This window comes from Erithacus rubecula (genome assembly GCF_903797595.1).
Source record: "Erithacus rubecula genome assembly, chromosome: 1".
NCBI classification, from domain to species: Eukaryota; Metazoa; Chordata; class Aves; order Passeriformes; family Muscicapidae; genus Erithacus; species Erithacus rubecula.
Genome location: NC_136658.1, coordinates 97,136,250 through 97,157,109, shown reverse-complemented (window position 1 = coordinate 97,157,109; position 20,860 = coordinate 97,136,250). Strand labels below are relative to the sequence as shown.

The 20,860-nt window shown below is 36.1% G+C and overlaps 1 protein-coding gene across 4 annotated transcripts in view; it reads right to left on the bottom strand.

Moving 5' to 3' along the window:
- Positions 1-20,860, bottom strand: part of CDKL5 (cyclin dependent kinase like 5) — a 120,357-nt gene that overhangs the window by 24,870 nt on the left and 74,627 nt on the right. For all 4 annotated transcript variants that reach the window (XM_079315298.1, XM_079315299.1, XM_079315297.1 and 1 more), the window contains 6 exons: positions 19,460-19,596; positions 16,448-16,568; positions 15,295-15,354; positions 10,026-10,116; positions 5,579-5,768; positions 2,483-2,563 (listed from right to left, as the gene is read on the bottom strand). In XM_079315298.1, coding sequence (XP_079171424.1) covers positions 2,483-2,563; positions 5,579-5,768; positions 10,026-10,116; positions 15,295-15,354; positions 16,448-16,568; positions 19,460-19,596 — 680 coding nt within the window. The remainder of the gene's footprint in view (positions 1-2,482; positions 2,564-5,578; positions 5,769-10,025; positions 10,117-15,294; positions 15,355-16,447; positions 16,569-19,459; positions 19,597-20,860) is intronic.

The window sequence follows — 20,860 nt, the reverse complement described above, 5'->3', positions numbered from 1 at the left end:
AGATCCTCATCCTCACAGCAGAGTTCAGCTATCCTGACATCCAGCCTGTGTACACGTTCCAGGAGATTTCTAGACTCTGCTGGTGAAAATTTCCTGGTGTAGCTGCTGTAAAGGCAGATTAGCCAAGGGAGGGGGGAACTTCAGTTTACTTGAGCTGCTGCTCAACAACAGTAAAGTACTGTGAGAAATCTGAGCTGAGCTGTAGCAACCATGAGATAATTATAGCTAGGACTGAAAGAAGAGGCAGCAAGATAAACATCAGAGATAAGACCCAGGACTTCAGGAGAGCAAATTACACTTTCTGTAAGGAATTACTGGGCAGAATCTCCTGAAAAATTACCCTAAGAGGAAAGGTGTCCAGGACAGCCATTGATATTTATGGAAAATTTATTGTGAGTTCAGGAACAAAGCATCTTACTGTATAGAATATCAAAATCTTTTTCACAGGTTCAGGTTGGCTAAACAGGGAGTTTCCTAATGAACAAAAATGCAGAACAGGAGTGAGAACCAGAGTGAAGGACAGGATATAAAGGTGGGTCTTTTTTTCCCAAGTAATAACATGCAAAAACAGTTCTCAACTCCCTAATGCTTGCAAACCAACATGACTTGTGAAGGAGAGAGGAGGACTGGAGCAACAACAAAGCAACAAGGTCAAATTGGTGCCTCTTCATTAATCCAGAAATGCTCTCTAAAGAGATGTGTATTAATAACTCCCTACTTCAGTTGGCATAAATTGAAGCATGGGTTATTCAGTAATCTAGTAATCCAACCTGAGATCCCTGGGAATGCAGACAATGAGCAGCACAACAAGTGTGGACATGTGTCAGGCTGTCCATTGTCTGCAGAAGAGACAGGCACACAACCAAGTATGTGCAGCATTTGTAACATGCAACTTAACCACAAGTCCCTTCTGTTCTCTCCTTGTAGGCTTCTGCTTATTGCTTAACAAGGTTCAAATGCCTGAATTAAGAAATGCAGGTCAAAAACAAAATATCCAATCTACAGAATTCCTGACCTTTCTTACTTTGTAGGCAGAAATAGGGACAAAAAGATGAAAAGAACAAAATCATTTGGAAACCTGTGTTTCCCTAACACTCAAGTGCTTCCTTTCACAACTCTGTAATGTTTAAATCACATCAAAAGAACCTAAAAGATGCTGAGATATTACATAAAATCTAGGATAAAATGAAAATAAACTCTCCCCCAGTATATGTAGCAAAGGTCTTAAGACTGATCTTGAAATTTCCACTCTGCAATACATGCTACCAGATCTTGAGTTACAGCTAACTATGAAAAAAGGTTTCTGTGAATTAGAAAATAGAGGAGAAAGTATGATACCAAAACAAGTAATTATATGCACTGGAGTATATCATGTTGCAGACTCCTTGAAACCAAGATAAAAACCACGCTGACTCTCTTCATAAAGCAAGGTGATCAAAGGGATTTGAACTGCTTGTGTGGAAGAAATGTAGAGCAAATTTGGAGATTTCTGCTGGCTACAACAATACTATTAAAAGCAAGTAAACACTCAAGTATATCCCAAAGCATCTTTGTTTTCTAAGACAACTGGAGCAGAGGGGATTGGGATCATACAACTCATTCAGAGTTCATCAGCCATATCCATGATTCATATGTGTCCCATATTGCCTTTTATTCTTAGGTGACTCTCTGATTCTAAACCTAATTTTGGATACTATGACTTCTTTCTTCAGCTTACTGGGGATGAAATGATGTGAGGGCTGTACTGAAGGGTTACCATGGGAGTGTTTTTGTAGTACAGGAGTAAGGACAACAATGCATGTTCCATGCCCAGGAGCATGGTACAAATGCATAGCACAATGTTTTTGTGGGGAATGAGCTTTGAGCCTCTCCTGATTCCTCATTCTCCCCCAAGGAGAACTCTTAGGACCATACCTAGTTTGGCCATGTGTAACTGCAACTGGCTGACTTGCTTCAAAACAGGACTGAAGAGTAACCTAACACACACACTGTGGAGAGGTGTCAGCAAGCAGATTAAGAGTATGGATAAAATCCCAAAACTCCTGTGTGTCAATTCTGTCTTTGACTACTGTCCACATCCTCACATTTACACAACAACAAATTAAAAACATCTCAGGTTAGCCCAATACTCTGTGGATGTACCTAAATATGATGGGTTGAGAGCTCACACTCCAGCAGCCAGTGTCTCTGCATGGATGTCACTGTGAATGCACTGCCCTGTAAAGGATGGTGATGATGCTTTGTCTGGACTACATATTCTTTATCAAATCAGTTAAAACTGAACAGACTCTCCTGACATTTGTAAGGGGTATTTTCCTGATTCCTAGGAAATACCAAGCCGTACTACAAACAATGGTGGAATCAAAACGCCTCAAAAGGGAGTTCCCAAGTCTTTCTAAGATCCATTATATCAAGAAAAAAAGATAAAATGTCACTTATATATCTTCCTACATATTACAGAAAATAAAAGACATTTTCCTACCTTCATAAGATCAAGCAATACACCACTTAAAATTCCCAAGTATCTTCTCTCTAAAGACTGTGGATGATTGACTGCTGGAAACTGTAAAAAATACACTGTAAATATCATCATCATGTACACAAGGTAATGCATGAATACAATGTTTCAAAAATAGAAACTAGTGAATCAAGGCATGTAATGAATGGGAATTATAAGCACTGAAAAAGTTAGTGGTTTATGAAAACTATAAAATATTAGTGAAACAAATAACTCTTGATGTGTGGTAAGCACATAGTCAACCAAAGAAAGTATTGATAATTATGGCAGTCAAGAAATCACTCTCAAGTGAGAAATAATCAACTTAATTATTTTGGTGGCAATTTGATTGACAGGAAGTTTAAAATAGATTCAGAACTAACATAAGTAACATATTTATTTAAAAAAAGGTTTAAAATAGCTCAGAGAAAATTTGAGAGTGCAAATAAATACTAAACATAAACAATTCCCAAGGGTTTTTAGTGAAAAAAAGCAAAAAGCTCAAAGGTTTAAGTTTGAGGGTTACTGCTGTGGTCATGCTGCTGGCAACACCATGAGAAGCAGTGCACACTGCTGGGGGCATCCCTTAGTTGTATTAGCATTACTTTTCATAAATTACATTATGTGAACTTTAAAGAAAAATGGAAGAATATTAGTTTGAATGCTTATATTTCTAAACAGTCTCTGTATTTTTCTTTTGACTTTGCTTTATTTTCAAGTGGTTTACTAATAATTGAGAATGGTTTAAAGTCTAAGTCTGCTAAAGTTTGCAAGGCTTCCATGCTTCCTCCAATTTTAACATAAACCAAATAGCAAAATGTTTGTGTCTTCCTGTAGATAGACAATCATAAAGAACCTTTTATATCTAGAATGATGAGGGAAACAGGAAATGTGCTAAACCTATGCAAAACACCAGTAATTGTTCAGATTCTTCATGTAACTTATTGGTACAACAAATACTAATAGCCCTACATTGCCACTCACACTTTTCTGTAAAGTCATGAGCTTATTGGCAATTTCTGATCCCCATATTATTTTACTTCCTTATGTCTTCAATATACCCTAGATGTTTTCCTCCTCAAAAGAATTGAAGAGAGATCACTAAATATTCCCTAAACCTCAGGAGCAAAGAAAACTCTGTTAAATACATATATATGGAGGAAAGAAAAGACAAAGTTCACAAACGTGCATTTGGACATACTGGAGTGTTTGAAGAGAATTTTTAAAATTCTGTTTTATAATATGGTACCATTCGCTCACTGAATACTAATGTATTGTATGTAATGCAATGCAGAAATTCACACAGTCTAAGCATATGGATAAAAAATTCCACATCATGGGCTAGTTTCTATTTGAGAATATCCAGCAGCAAATCCAGGCTATAAGTAATAATTGGCTTGATCACAGCATACCTTTTATCTGCTCTGCAGAAAATCTTTCACTATTAAGCACTACACTACATTCAGAAAAAAATGTACTTTTAAGGTTGTCTTACAGCACAAGGTAATTTCTTCACATGAATTAACTAATGAATATCATATTTCAAACAAATATTTCTTGCAGTATTTTTGATGTTTAAGCCATTATTCAGACTTTTTTTTCAGTTCTAAAAAACACTCTCTATGAAGAGCCATATGGCCCTGTCCACATCAGCAGTATCCTGACTTTACAGGCAGGACTAAGAAGGCAGGAACATGTCTGAGGCCAAGCAGCCAACCACTGATCCAGGATGAGAACAGAGACCCATAACTCTGAACCTTGTGCTAATCACATTAGGTCTGGGCTGTCTTCTTGAATTACTGTGTTTTAAAGCTACAAAACAAAGATACTCCATCCTCATCTTAAGACATCACAGAGCATTTATCCAAATAAGATTACACTGGGCAACCAGAAATGCTGTTGAAGAGGCAGTAATTTATTCTGCTTACAATTTTTAAAACATTGCTTTCCTGATAAGGGGTTACAAATTTCTCATACAAAAACCCCATCCAGTCTACTGTTCTCAACAGAATGAAATACAAAAATGACCTTGCAAGAAATGCTTGTTTAATAATATTTTTTAAACTCCCCACTATTGAAGGGTCTACAAACTTCAACAAAAATTCTTCATAATTAGTTATCCTTATACTGAAAATAATTACCTTAACACATTAAACCAACTCTTCTTATCAGCTAAACCGAATTTATGGCAACTTTGAACATGTTTTAACAGAATTAGGTCCCCACTCCTTCCCCTTCACATTCTCACATTTTCTCTTTCTCAGAGTAAAACTCAAATCTTGAGTCTTCAGATCCGGTCTACTAAAACCTTCATATGTCTCTGTATATGATTTATACTAATGATTTCAGAATATTATCAAGATCATAAACTCACCTTTACAAGCAACATTCATCAATAAAGAAGAACCAAAACTGAATTACAAGGAAACATGAGTTCAATCACTGACCAGGTACTGTTTAAAGTAACAGAGCTATTACTTATTTACTGATTCTGGTGTTTTGTCATACTGCCTATCCCAGCTTGCTTAGATCTTCACACCAGTGAGTTTCTGCCATTATATTATCTTGGCAAACCCTTGAAAAGAACAATGCTGTCAGTAGGAAGAGCATTTGTACTCATGAGACTTACACAAACTCCCCAGGAATATAAGTCAAAAGGCAGAAAACTCTTCTGCCATGATCTCAGCATCTATAGCTCAGATTTTCCCAACAAACTAGCCTGAGGACAGCAGTTCTGAGTTTTACACAACCTGGCCTTACAGAGCTTTGCCACCAAACTTTACAGTGCAAACGTGGCAGGGCAATGTTAGATTAGGTATAAGAGGTAAACTGCACGTCAAAAATATCAAAGAAATGAAAGAAAATAATTAAACAACTTTTAAGAAGGAAAAAAATGTATTTATAATGCTCACTCCTGGTGTAATCAGAACTTTACTTTGACTTATGAATGCCTTATAATCCATATATCCAATACTTACACAGAAACGTAGGCAGCGGATAATACACAATGGGAAGGACCTTTGCAGCACTTCACACAAGTAAAGCAGGAAAATGAGAAAAAGGACCAAAGGTTTCTCTTACCCGCAGGCCGTGGAAGCGTGGGTTGCTGTAGAAGAGCTTCATCTGCTCGGCTGGCAGAGGGCCCAGCACCTTCTGAATGGTGAAGAGCTGGTCAATCTCACTCTCGCCAGGGAACAGGGGCTGCCCGTCACTCAGCTCCCCCAGGATACAGCCCACAGACCACATATCCACAGCCTTGCCATAAGGGGCTCTGCGGAGCCAAAACAAAATGTTTGTCACTCACTGCCACTGCCTTCACACTGAGCTACTTCAATTTATTGGCCATACTTGCCATGGAACACTTCCTCACAACACAGAAAAATAAATTTTCTTATTAAGCAAACTACCTCAAAAACCAAGCCCTCTGTTTCTGCCCTAGATTTTTTGTTGTATCTAACACTGCTTGAAAAGGAAGAAGAGGAATTCTCAAGTGCCCCAAGGGATCTTGCTCTTTTTGAAAAATCTTACATACAAGAATAATCTTTTTGACTGCAAAGCATTCTCCACTCTGTTTAACTACCACTACATTCCCTCCTTTCTAGAGTTCATGCCTGCACTCAGTTCCTGCATTGCATTTCTTGTGCTTAAAAGTGTATGGGCATACTGGGTCTGGCCACTGGGATAACAGAAATTCTAAGAAATCTTTATGTCAGCATTTATACACAAAAATTTTAATTAGCAATAAAACAGAGTACTCCTGAAAACTATTCCTTAGGGAAAAAAAGCCAAATAAGGAAGCAATGAAAACATCATGAAGTAATTCCTGGTTGGGAGAAAAGCCTCAGGCTGGGATTTGGGGAGAACTCTTTTTTATACACCCAAATTGTTGCTTGTTTAATTAGTAAAAAAAAAATTTTTAAGCACCCATATTATTCCAATAACACCTTTCCAATGTTTAGATTCTGGGTAGAATGACTAGAGAATTCTTTTCATGTTAAAAAAAAAAAAAAAGCATATAAAAATAATAAAGACTGCAACAAAGATTGAACTGAAAACATATTTCACTGGATCTCTTCTTTTGAAACTTGCAATCCAGTCACTCAAACTTTGTTTCAAGAGATTTAAGTTACAGCTGGCTTGCCTTTTTCTGGAGTAAGACAGCACCAAGAGTTGCAGGTGACAAATCCTATCCTAAATCTGTCTCCTTCTCTCCTTCTTTATGCTGCTGAAGAATGATGTTTAGAGAAAGAACATCCTCAAAGTAAAAAAATATAAAAATGTTTGACTCTTCCCTAGTGATTACTCATGATTATTCACTTTACTTGTGGGGAGGACACTTGGCCAGAGGAACAGTAAACCCTTATGGTGATTTGGTGATTAGGGTGAGAAAGCATTTCTAGCTGGAAAATTGCCCAAGTGGAACCACAGCCTCACTGAGCTGACTGGTGCACGATTCTGTGATAGCTGGGAAAGCTGAAACAGGGCACCAAAACTTCAACACCACTTGCCTTAGAGAGTGTGACTGCAGTTCTCTCACAACAACCACCCCAAAACCAAAAGTTTGCTCCACTGGAAGAGGCTGCTGATAAGGAACCAGAGGCAAAGCAGATCATGTCACAATTCCTCAAGTACCACGACTGCTCAGTGGGGTTCATAGTTCACTAACACTGCATGGTGGCTCACAGTGGATTTGCTGAGAGACTCAGTGTTTCTAGGATGCTGCTAGTACACCCCACCCATTAGGTCAGAAAGACAAGTAGTTTTTTTTCTCATAAAGTAATACAAGCAAGAATGGACTCCAAATCCAAGGATCTGCTCTTAAAATATTCTGTGTCTCTACTGGGAAACTGAGGCTCTGTAGGCAAAACTGTGAGAGTGCAAGTAAAAATCCTACCATTTTATTATGACAAAAACCCAAATACATTTTTGTTTGCAACTCCTTTAATACACAGTTTTCTCCACTAAAATGGGAAATGTGGAAAAAGCTGCTGTAAACTGGGGTACTGTAAAAAAAGCTAGGGTTTCAACTGAGGAATGGGCTAAAACTCCTTTGAGTCACAGACCATTACCTTTCCTGGCTCTCAAGAATAAAGGAAGCTGAACTACAGTTGAGAACTTTTCACTATTTACTCTGTAGTCAAACAGAAACAAATCAGAAAACAGCCATTTCTTAAGGCAGCACAAACTGCAATGTTGTTGTTTGAAGAGGCAAACTTAAGACTTCTTTTCTGCTGATTGTCAGGATCAGTCCCATCAGATCACAGCAGACAAAAAAATGCAAGAGTGACATAGCTGGACAAATCAAATAACTCCTATAGGAGTTATTTAGTTATTATATTTAGTTATTTAGTTATTATAGGACACACAGACCACACCTCAGAAGCACTACAGTCTATGTCTGCACATATTAGATTCTCCAAAACATGTTTTCATCTGGTAATTTAGCATGCTTTAAAATCTGCTGGCTTTTAGCAATATTTTGTCATCAAAGCATACAGAGTACTCCACTAACAGTAGTTACCTGAGGCTCTTCAAAGTGAGTATATTTTAGATGGTCTGTGAATAATTAGGGAGCAATTTCTTTCCTCTCCTGAAATTTAAGTCTTGAATGTTATCACTGAACAAAAACCTCTCTGGGACACATTTTAAAAATTGAAAATGTAAAACTGTATTTGTTAAATTGAATGTATATAATAAACATGTGAAGACTTTTGAATATTAGAGTCTTATAAAAATTCTGTAAATTTAAGGAAAGGGGGGATGGGAAAGATGAATGCCATGGGAAATAGAACAGCATTGCCAAGAAACAGGCATCACTTTGCCAGAAAAACTTGGCTTTAAAAACATACACCAGCACAACTGAAACATTAAATACACAAATCCTCTCCCTTTTTCTACTAGCTAATCAAAGAGATTTAGTCAACTACAAACAGACATAATTCCTGCTAAATTTCCTCTGCCAACAGAATAGCTTCAAAAACTGCAGGTCAGACTAATACTATGTCTGTCAAGCTTTTCATGTCTTTCCTCCCAAATTCTCATTACTACTAGAGACAGAAAAAGGTCACTATTGATGCTATTTTTCCAAGTAATTTTTTTTATACTTATATATGCACATACACACTTCACTGGAAGCTTAGTGTTTGCTCCAAAACATGAAAAATTGAGCTTTGAGTTTTTAGATGGTAACTTTAAGATAATATTATGCACATAAGAAAACAACTGCCAACAAATTTGACTAAGATTAGCATAGCTCTGGGAATACTGGAATGACTTTATTGATAGAATAATTATTACTTAATTATTTACCTGTTTAAAAAAAAAAATCTAGTTCAGCGTTAATCAAAGATTCCAACAAAGACTTATTTCCCAGGAACACTTAACATGGTGCTTAAGGACTCTTAGGAGTGACCAGAAATTTTCTTATTCATCCTGTGGCCAATAGTTCCTTTTTTTTTAGACTATGTATATATAAAATACACGTGCATTGTATACTGGAATTGTATTCTATGAGAGCATTCACATACTTTAGATTAATGCTCTCTTTAACTGTAATGGGAAGTCCCCATATCATACATCTCCATTTTTTTTCCCTCTTCCTTTGCCCTTTTGGGTCCTATGAATTTGTTCATTTAGTATCTCAAAAATCTGTTTTACCTTGTGAGGTAGTAAAATCTTGTTTTACAGATTAATAAAGGAGTAAAATTAAATTTTCTGGTTGAAGCTACTCATGTAACTAGTACTTTTGCAGTCAGTGCAATGCTAATCTCTCCATGCTTTATTAAAATGATTTATACAGCCTCCTTCAATAAGTTCTTCCTAACTAGTAAGAAACTAGCACCATTCTTTTGAGTGACTTCAGCAGTGCTGGCAAAGGGTAACTACAAATGAAAATCAAAGCACAGAATCATAGAAAGTTTTGGGTTGGAAGTTACTTTGAAAATCATCTTGTTCCAACCCCCTCACCCAGGCAGGGACACCCTCCACTAGATCAGGATGCTCAGAGCTCCATCCAGCCTGGTCTTGACACTCCAGGGATGGGCCACCCACAGCTTCTCTGGACAATGTGTTCCAGAGCTTTACCACCTCTGAGTAAAACATTTCTTCCTAATACAGTTCTGACCCAAAGGATGAAGATAACTAGGAATGTTGCACTGTGAAAGCTGTACTGCCATTGCTACATGGATGCCCACACAGGGCTGATGGAACATTCCAGGCTACAGGACTACCATGGAAACCTCTTCTGAAAGAACTGGGAATGGAGGTGCAAGAGCTGAAAGTACATCTGTTATAATTTCAATCTAATATTTTAATTAGTTAAACACTGCTCAGCTCAAGACAGGTCAATATGTCAATGATTCATACTGACTTACTGGAAATGAACAAAAATTCATTAAAATCTGGAAGCCTCTTGAAATCTTGCCTTTAAATCAAACACAATTCTCCACAGGCAAAGTTTACAAAAGGTGCTGAAAAACCACGTAGAATCAGTAAAGATTTATTATGGCAGTTCTCAAACTGTACTTACCCAAGCAAGAGCTCAGGTGAGCGGTACCATCTGGTAGCCACATACTCTGTATAGTTAGCATTGCTGCCTTCAGAGAGATTACGAGCAAAGCCTGTCAGAGAAACAGTGTGAAAGATTATAACCCATTTTAAAAACAATGTGTATCACCACTGATTTTGGCAGTAAGAGGTCATGGCTGTTTATATAGAAGCGAATTGTTTACAACCCCTGCTGCAGAATGCAAGTTTTTGTTGATACAACAACAGTGAAAGTCAAGCATGTCTGCTTTAATGATTCCCTTACTTGTGTACTATCCTCACAAGAGTGGGGTTTTGCTATTACACTGTATATGCTATATGTAATCAAAACAGACTGATAAAAGGTAACTGTCAGTATGCCATGTCAGGTATGGAAATATTACACTAAATTTCACTGAGGTGCTGTTTGCAGAAGATTCATAACTTTAGAGTTTCTAAACATTACACGTGTATGTGTACTGGACTCTTCTGGTCATTGATTCTAACTACTACAGTCTTTGTTTTTTAAACTGGTCAAAAAACTATGTATTATTCTAATCTAAGGACACTCCCTCCCAGGCTTGGCAAGGAAAATGGTCACCTCCTCAAAACTATAAAATGCAGGAGTGCAGGAAAACAACAAAACTGTTTATATCTGCACTAGGCTCACTCCACGTTTTGGCTTCCCAACTGCTTTAGCATCACATTCCCAACAAGGTTCTTCACGAATTAGGATTAGAATTCATGCCCAAAGTAACTTCTTTATCCACATAATTTTGTTAAGAATAAAACTAAACATTTTAAATTGTATACTTATTTGCAATTGTACCAAAACTTCCCTACTGTCCCAAGGCATAACAATTATGACCACTAGCTGAGAGATGAGTTCATATACTGGAAAATCCATTTGTAGGAAAAAGTGGAACTTTTATTTTCATTTTCCTCCATTCATTAAAAGTCAGCCAAGCACCACAATAATGTTACTGGATTTTTCATGTAGAAGTACTCTAGGACTTACAAAGCTCAAACTGAGACAAACTTTTGGAACTGAAATGCAGAAGCAGCATTTCCAAAATGCTTTCTTATTGGGGTGTGGTTTTAAAACACAGTTCAAAATTCCCTACAGTGAAATCACTGTCTTTCTATTTTTGCATGAACAATGAAGAAATAGTAAAAATTCCAAAGTGTTGCAGAAGAATAAGGCAAAACTTTATTTCCTGAACCAGTAAGTGCTACTTAAATGCAATAATTGTTTTTATTTATATCTGAATTCCTTCACAGAAACTGCCAAAATTGCCTTTCCTATTCAACTATGTTTTGTAAAGTTGCAAATTTAAAAACTGCAAGATTTTTTTTTAGTATTCTGAAAATGTAAAGTTTAGTGTGAAGAAGCTCAGTTCCACTCACCCCTGTGGAATACTAATTTACTACAAGTTGAAGTAAAAATTTGGATGCAGATTCTTATTATTATTACCATTATTATTATTATTATTAAACCGGTGATAATAGAAAAGAATTATAAATTAGCTAATTGCATAGTTTACAGCTGTTACTTTTTGCTAGATACCTCTAACTTCAAGTGTTAGCAAACTAAAAGACAGGATGAGTATGATGAGGAATGGATATTTCAAAGCTGTCCAAACATAAGAATTCATATCTGTTCCCATAAACTCTAATGAACATTACTGGTGCTGCTGTAGAAAAGCTGGAAAGGAATTTTTTTTTTTACTTCTAACATGGGAATTGAGTGAATGTTGAAATATTACTATATTTAGAAATGCTTAGGCAGCCCCACTTCTGTTTCTAATTACGAGCTATCTGATTAATCTTGGCAGTGGAAAATCTTTCATTCATGTGTTTAAAGAACAGAGGGAAGATAATCAGGAGCTACACCAAAGAAATGGGACAGTCAAAATGTGGGAAACCCCAGACTGAAAGGGGGAGGGGAAGTAAGAAAAAAAGTTTTCACATAATAGAAATAAACAGATGCTGATATAATGTAAGCCTGGCAGCACATGAGCTCCTGTGCATCAGAAAAATCAACAGGTCAAAGTTTCACCCTCCTTCCCCCAGGCCAGTCTATCAGACCTTGGTCACAGACAGGAGCTATTATGGCCAGAAACTGGCTAATGTAGCCTGAAAAATCAACCACTAACTTTACAGTCCAGGTGCAGCATGGATTTGATGTGGCAAGATAGAAAGCACAGTTATCATCATGGGTTTCTGTGTACTTTATACTGTCAAGTGATGCACTTTATAGATCCAGTATTGCTCTGACCCTATGGCACCATGCAGAAATATGATAGAATTAACTGTCCAGCAAAGCATATCTTTCTAAGGGAACAAATATTTTTGGTTGTGATGGAGTTTGCTTATTGTTCCTTCCTCTAAATTGTGCTGAGGTATCAGGAATATAGAAATAAGAGAAGGAAGCTAAGGAGAAGATTAGACAAAATCTAAACAGTGAGAAGAAACAGATAGGAAAGAAGATAGGGGGATATTTGGATAAGAAAACAAGACCATTTGCAAAGGCATCATGTTGCAGAAAGAAATAAGCTAAATCAGAAACTTCAGGAAAGGACTTGAAACAATTCAGAACATGGTAGGAGAGATGTCAAGGAAAAAATATGTAAGAAACAAAAAAAGGAGGAGGTTGTCAGTTTCTTACAGAGAAAAAAAGGCACAATTAAACTATATATAAGGTGAAGCATTCTAATCTTAATGACATGTACCACTAGGGAGCCTCTATTAATCAGAATTTTAAGAATATACTAAGCAAACACCTGTCAAGAATGACACAGACATTCTTAATCCCTTCTTTGAGTAGGAGGTAAAACTAGAGGATTTCTTGAGGTCTTTTCCAGTCCCATGTTTGACGATTTCTATGAGTACACCATACAGAAATTAAGAGGTTGCTAAAACAAGAAATTTTGCAGCCCTGGTGTTGAAACAGCAAACACACTAGTCAGAAAACTGAATTATTTCCAACAGTTAGATGCATTGCTGTAATCAGCACTGTGTACTGTTCTCTTTTTCCACTTCTATTGGCAGCAATGACACCCACACAACATGTGTCCACACAGGCACAACAACCCATCTCAACTTCATTTAGCATGGCATGTACAGAACACATGGCACAAGGATTCCCAAGAATTAACTCATTAAACATTTATGAACTTTTCTGCTTAAACTGGTTTTGTCCACTGGGCTATTGCAAATTGATGCATTATCATTTTCTTTGTATTTGTAATCACGTGAGGAATGTGACATTGTATGTGGCAAGTACACATGCTCCAAAACATGAATTAAGGAAGGTAGTCAGACAGCATATGTTAAATCATACTACAGGACAATTCTTGCATCCTTATCTCTGCACGTTCAGGAAACACCATTCTGACATGTATTTTACAGTAATAGCTTAAGCTACTAGCAATTATGTCAATTAGCACAAACACTAAAAAATTAAAACTGATTCCATCTTACAAGAGTTGCTCAGAATTTTAAATTCAACTAAAACTGAAAGGCCAATTGAAATTAAAACTAACCCACATGAACATTTAGAAACACAGAAATACCCAGAACAGTTTGCCTTCCTTGATATGAGGAGGCACACAGTGATTGCACTTCTTTTCCAACAGCAGAAAGAGAACATGGCTGGAGCACACGAGTGAACAAGCCAGCAGAGCACATAGAACACTGCAGGCAGAATTCACATCATCTCCATCTGGTGTGAAAACTGATGTCCAAAACACTGCAACATTTATTAGCTTTTTATTCTCCTGCAATTCTGCTGCACAGAGGATGTTAACACAAGTTCACATTTGTCATGTGACAACTGTAACAGCATTACTTACAAACAGGGAAATCCCCCATTCAAAAAAACAGAAGGAGGGAGGGAGGGCCAGGGAAGGACAAGTGAGGTGCACAGCTCCCACAAAGACCTACTCATGGTCCATGTTCCCACTGGCTGTTCCTGCTTGTGATGGCTTTAGCACAGAGGGGGCAGGCCCTGTGCAGGGACAGGTGCTGCCTGTGTTGGTTTTTCAGCTCTGCACAGGACAGTGGGCTGGTCCCCCAGTGGGGTTTGCTTGGCAGGGGAAACACCCTGATAACCACAAGGCAGCAGTGCAGACAGGGGGCCTGTGGGTGCCAAGAAGGCAAAGGCACCAAGGGCACCACACTGATGTTCTGTCAGAGCTGTGCAGTACATTACACTGCAGAATAAATGAATTCAAAGAACTTATATGGAGCAAATATTTTAAGGTTTTTCCTAGAACCGTTATTTTTTCTGAAAGTTTAGGCAAAAGTGCCTTTAGGATTAAAAGAAATAAGCAGCCCTGCAAATGACAAACACCTTCCTTGCCTTCCTTAAAAACTATTTTGATTTATATTGTTAGCAGTTCTTTTCATTCAAAATTGCAGAGGTTTGAAATGACAGCTTTCAAACTGTTCTTACTGAAAAGTGCTCTTGAGGTAACACTATGGAATTGGCTTTTATTTACCAAGTCAAACTGTAACTGTTCCCTTTTTAGAGGGAACAATATTTTATTCTGTGTTTATGCAGCATTTAGAATAAAAATACAGATTGTTGGAACATTCTGCCCTGTTGTCTTCTTGGATTACTCACACGGGCAAAGTTCACCTTGTACTTGGGTGATGTTCTTCAAAGCCTTAAAGCTGACATTAAACAGGCATTGGTAGGTCAGGAAACACCAGAGTTAACCTGACATGTACAGCTCTAATGACTGAATGAGTGGAGGTGGGAGTCAATCACAGGAGGAAATGTGATTCCTTAATTAAGGGAACAAAAAACTTTGACCTATAACTACACACGTAGCACTCCACAAAAGACCATGGTTAAAAATAGATAAAAAGTACAAGTTTCCTGTGTCTTTACTAAATAAGAAGTAAATATCTTTTCTTTTAATACACAGGCCAGATAAACCTACAGTTTTGCCAGCCTGCTAATCAGCTCATCTCTACTCTTCTCAGCTGAGACTCAGCAACATCAAAAGCAGAAACTTTTCTATACAGGAAGAGAGAAATGCAGTGTTTCTATGGACATGTTAACACAGGTATTTCACAGGGTTTGCAAATTAAGACTAGAAATCTTTCTAATTAAAATAATAGTCCCTAACCTGAAGCAGTAATCAATTCTGACTGCTAGAACTTTTAAACAGTACATACTGTAGAAATCTTACAAAATAAGGCAAAAATTGCACTGCAAGAGATTTACTTTGAAAAGATAAGCAGCAGGTATCTTCCAAACTTACCAAAGTCACACAACTTCAGAACATCATTGTGGCTTATTAAGAGATTCTCTGGCTTGATATCTGAAGTATCAGAGTGGGAAAAAAAAAAAAAAAAGCAGTTAATGTCTCTTAATTTTGGACTTTGTCAACAAATATTATTTCATTATAACTTATTTAGAGATATTCATGCAATCATAAATGAAGCATTAAAAGAGCAACTGCTGAAACAGCTTCCAGTAATTCAGTTTTTGGAACAGGCAGAACTAATTTTCTGCCTTTTGAAGTCTTTGAAAGTGTTTCCCAACAAAATATGGAAAGATAAAATGTGCTTACAGATATTTCTAGGAAGAAAAACAATATCCATATTTCATATTGCAAAATAAAAGAAAGGACTGATGTTCAATTACCCAGTTAATCAATAAAATATTAAGTATGTTGCACTCAACATTTTCAGTATAATGACCATTTGATCACCTCTTGTAATTTGATTATAAAAAATGCCCTGCCCAGTTTTAAGCCATTTTTTTCATTCCTATATTATACACACAGTACATCTTTCAAATTACATTTTGAAAATATTTTCAGAATCATGCTGATCTTAAATATAAAAATGTACTATGTGAGAATTTTATCTCATTGGAAATATTAATTAAAAATGTTAGCCTTCCAAAGTAACAAAGCAAAATACAATTTTATTGACTCTGGACAAAATACATGAAACTAGATACAGTCATGCATCAAGATATATACTCAGTAAATATACAAAGCTGAAACTCAATGGACTGGGAGAAACAGCCTTAAGAAGTAAAATATGGGGGACAAAGTTTTAAGTTATTTTTCTTCTATATTCTACTATCAGATTCAAAAGTGAAATGACTGAGCACCATGAAATGTTAAAAAAATCCCTTTTGTCAGACAATGTCTGTTCCTGCATTTGCAGTTTGCTGTGCTTACCACTTCCCAAAGACAGTGGACAGCAAACTTTTTATGTAAATGAATTTGATTTTAAAATTATCTGGAGCCATGTGGTAGACTTAAGACCCAGCCAAATTTACATTTTTTTTCAGTTGATAGAAAGAAATTGCTTATATTTATGTAAAATGCAAATTACTTCAAGCTGTAACATGTTTCTCTTTAGAAAGGGCCTATTCCATATGGAGAAGTGCACACTTACCTCTATGAACAATATCATTTTTATGGCACCAATGAATTGCTTTAATTAGCTGGTAGATGTAGCTTTTCACTTTTTCTGGTGGAACTCCATTTGGCATTTCTTCTAGCAATTCAAGCATATTCTAAATGTTTAAAAGACACATTATTTAAAAGAGCTGCACTCTAGCTGCTGGGAGATAACATGTTTTCAGCCTTCTGAAGCAACATACTTGGGCTACAGAGCTCAGCTATTGAAAATCAGTAGTTTAGCATTCAGGGAGTGAATTTTCATCACAGGCATTCTCCTAGCTGCTTGCATTCTGGAGAAAGCAGTTGTGAAGACAATAATTCTAAAAGGTGAACTACAAATACACCACAAGTCCTTAAAAGACTGTCATCAAACCATTTTCCTTAAAACAGCTAAAAGGTCATTTAGTTACAAAACATTGCTTGAACAGAAACACCAGGTCAGCTGTGTGACCATATAAAAAGTTCAGCAAATCAAAGCATTCTGTAAAATATTCAACAATGTTTTAACATACTGTTCTCTTCATTAAGTTAGTTCTCTGATACTGCAGGGCCATGATGAATCACCAACTATATCTGTATATGGATGGGTATAAAACAACACAAGCCTCTTAGTGCAAATGAAGTAACAGATAGAAAAATGCCTCACAGGGGCAAAAACAGAAACCTGGGGAGCATCCTATAGCTACAGATCAGCTATAGTGATCTTGGACATCTTGGCAGTACAGCAACTACAGCCATATCAACTATTTTGTAGATATAAATAGGGAAGAAAATAAACTTACTGTTTATATTAGTACATTTCCTCTCTGAAAAAGAGCACTTAGATTCCCATTATGTTAGTGAATGTCTCTAATTTTGCACAATTAGAAGTACAATGAAGTTTGTATGCTGATTTCTGAAATAATAATGGGCAGCAGTAGCCCACTTGCAGAGAGAAAAAAAAAAAGTCGTATTTACTAAATACCCAAATAGGAGTATTTTAGCTACACTGCCTTACACAACTCGTTTAATTATGGATTAGAGCATTTGTAGATTTTTTACTAAAAGTAAATCTACCTTGTCTTTGACAAATATTTTCTTTAGCTGTACAGTAAAATTTTTGAGGTTTCTCTTGAAAGATGTTTCAATGAGCAGTAGAGATTTTGGTGATATCAGAAAACATTTCTAAGTTTTGCAATTTGGGAGTAAATACTAGAACTTATTCGCTTGAGTGTAAGTTTTCTTACAAGACACTTCAGATCTGAGGAAAGAAATTTTCTGTTAGTCTTACAAATACAAAACAAAATAATAGCATCAACACAGGAAGACATAATCCTATATGAAGACATTAACTAAGGGGATGATGAATAAAGGAGATTAGACTAAATGTGAATTTAAGTAATCTGGATTTCAGTATTGCAGAGTTAACATTCCCCAAAGGACACAAAATGCTCATTACCAGTTAAACAAAAAAATTAGTCCATTCCACCATATTTTATTTAATTCTACTCTCCCCTCATCCAAAGAATACAGAAACATCCTGGTTTTCAAAGAAACTATAGATGACACTACTTAAGATATCTGAAAACAAGAAATATTCATTTAATTCAAAGTTTAACTGAAAAGAAAGGTGAACATTAATACAGAAATGACATTATGTACAAACTATACATGATGTCTATATTTATCACAAAATTATTTTTTCTGATGCAAATTACGTTAGATATTGCAGCCTCATGTTTTTACCAGTATTAACCAATTTTTAAATATATACCCCTTATCAGTTCAACTAAATATCTTTTACTTATGCTGCTCTTTCAACCCCTTCTCAAGTCAGCTCAGCTAAGTCAACTATAACAGAAAATTAAATGTATGCTCTAAGTTGGTGTGTGATCAAAGACATTTAGTGTGTCTGGAACAATTACAAGGAACATGGGTGAAGTTAAGCTTTGACTGTTAGATCCAAGTAACATCCACCACTTTAGAAGTTACTGATCTGCTGGTGAAAACCAAAATTGATTTCTGGTAAATTGTGGGATAAAATAGGTCACCTCACATTATGTAGTCAAGTTAAATGGCAAAATAAGTTGTCAACTTGATGTAAAGGAGGCAGCATTTGGAATCAGGAATTTTCAGATGAGAGAAAAATGACTGCAGAGGACTAACCCTCAGCTAGAGTGCAACACCACACTGGCAGGAAATTAAATGAAAATTTCAACCAAAAGTACAGTATCTCATGAAAATTATAGACATGTTTACACCTGCATGTTCTTTTACTCTGTGTATCTGAATACCAGGTAACTGTTTCTATGAAGAAATAATAAACAGTTAGAATTCAGAAGGAAGGTCTACCTCCACAAGGAAGGTTGCAAAAATGAAAAAAGACCAATCTGTTCTAGGTTGTTTCTCCCTGGAAACAGATCAGTATGCTTGGAAGTAGTAGGCAGATCTAAGCAAATTTTGGAATAGTTTCAAAATGAGGTCAGGATCAGAGTTAATGGCAGTGGTCTTTGCCAAATCCCTCTAAGCAACTATTGATAGTGGCCTTGTTACAGAAATACACAAACAAATCCTATTTTTAACAGGGAAGGGTGGAGAAAGTTAAAAGAGATTCCAAGGTCAAAAGTCTATATCTTGTTTTGAAAGACTACATCAAGACTCATTACACAACATAACACAGGACAGTTATCCTCCAGCTTTACAATTAAACTGGACTAAAGATTTCAGATTGAAATTTTTCTTCAAACCATACATATTCCAGTCTGCATCATTTTTAACATGTTGGTGTTCACAAATGGAAGAATTTTTTTTAAAAAAACACCAACGCATACCCTAAAAACAACAGTAATCTATGTTGCCATCTCACAGCAGATGTCTAATTATAGCTCATTTTGTATTAAAGTTTCTGCTGCTTCTCTTTAGAGATCAGGATAGCATAATTTTTAAAAATAAAATTTTAATTTTAAAGATATTTTCAGTAAGGTTATGATTTAACTGTGGCAAGGATACTACAAACTCAACTCACTTTTTCCACATATTCAAAAACTAAGTATAATTTTCCTCTTCTTCTGAAGGCTTCCTTCAGCTCCACAATGTTCTCCTGTTTCAAAGTGCGAAGCATTTTAAGCTCTCGTAAAGTGGTTTCTTTGACTTCTTCATTTTCTAGAGTGTAAAGCAAAAGTGACAGAGTAAGCTGATGAAAGAACAACATTAATCCCTTCAAGTAAAAAGTGTTATAAAGATTTATTTTGAACCCCAGATGAATTTTTCTGGTTTTAGACATTACAGAGAAAAAAAAAAAAGTTATTTTTCAGTGTGGACTCTCTGTTGTCTGCACATTTCTGCATTGGAAGAGAGGTAAATGGTGACTGTGCTTTTTATGCAACTCCCACAGATTTCCCATCACTACCATGAAGGTTTTCTGTGGCAGAGAAAGTCATAAGAAACAAATTGTTTGCATTTCTTTTTTTATTATGAAGGGAACTAATATGCTTCAAAAAAAACATTCATGTGTGTGTACATGCTCTACCCACAAATACACATCACACACATAAACCACTGGGAAGGTTGTCCTCAGCAGAAACACTGGAATGCAAAGCTCATCTTGGAACAATACCAAACAAATGTATTTGATTCTAAAATAATTTTCTTTTCCAAAAGCCATGATAAATTTTAAGACTGAAGCACAGATTTTTAAGTCCTGTAGATTCCCCTCATGGCTTTCACAAGAAATTCAGCAATGCCAGTGTAGCAGCCACAGAAGGCAGTAGAGTAAGTGTGATGCAACAAAGTCTTGAATCTAATTCAGAGGAGTCAAGAAATTTAACTGTTTCAACAATTAAATTTAATTTTAATTTAACTGATTTGACAATTTAATTGTTTGAAAAGTGTTCAAGAAAGGAGGAGCACTTCACTAACATTTCATACACTGCTTTTCATTAAGGGGCCGTGAACTAACTAAAGGTTCCAAAGAATATGAGCAATGATATATGAAGTAAACCTGACTATATTACATTTTATTTTTCATTTATCAAAATGAAATAAAATAATTTGGAAAATTTGCTCATGCACATATAGAAACAGTGTGCTTAATGTCCTAGAACAGTTATTCACAACACAGAGTTACTAAATGGGAAATGCTTGCATAAATTCAAAGTTAAATCGTATTTGCAGATCATGTACCACAAAGACAGAGACAGAGGAAGAAAAAAGGAAGAGGAATTGTTTTTCTGAGGCAAAAGGCAAGAAGATGTGTGCAGGGAGCAGTGAATAACACTGGTCATGCAAATGCACTAATTGTCATCAGAAGAGAGAAAAATAAAAAATTGAAGTGCAGCAGGAGGGAAAAGGAAAACAAAATACTATAATCACAAATGTTTTGATTAAAAAAATATATAATTTAGAGCAATCTAAATCTTTTCATTTT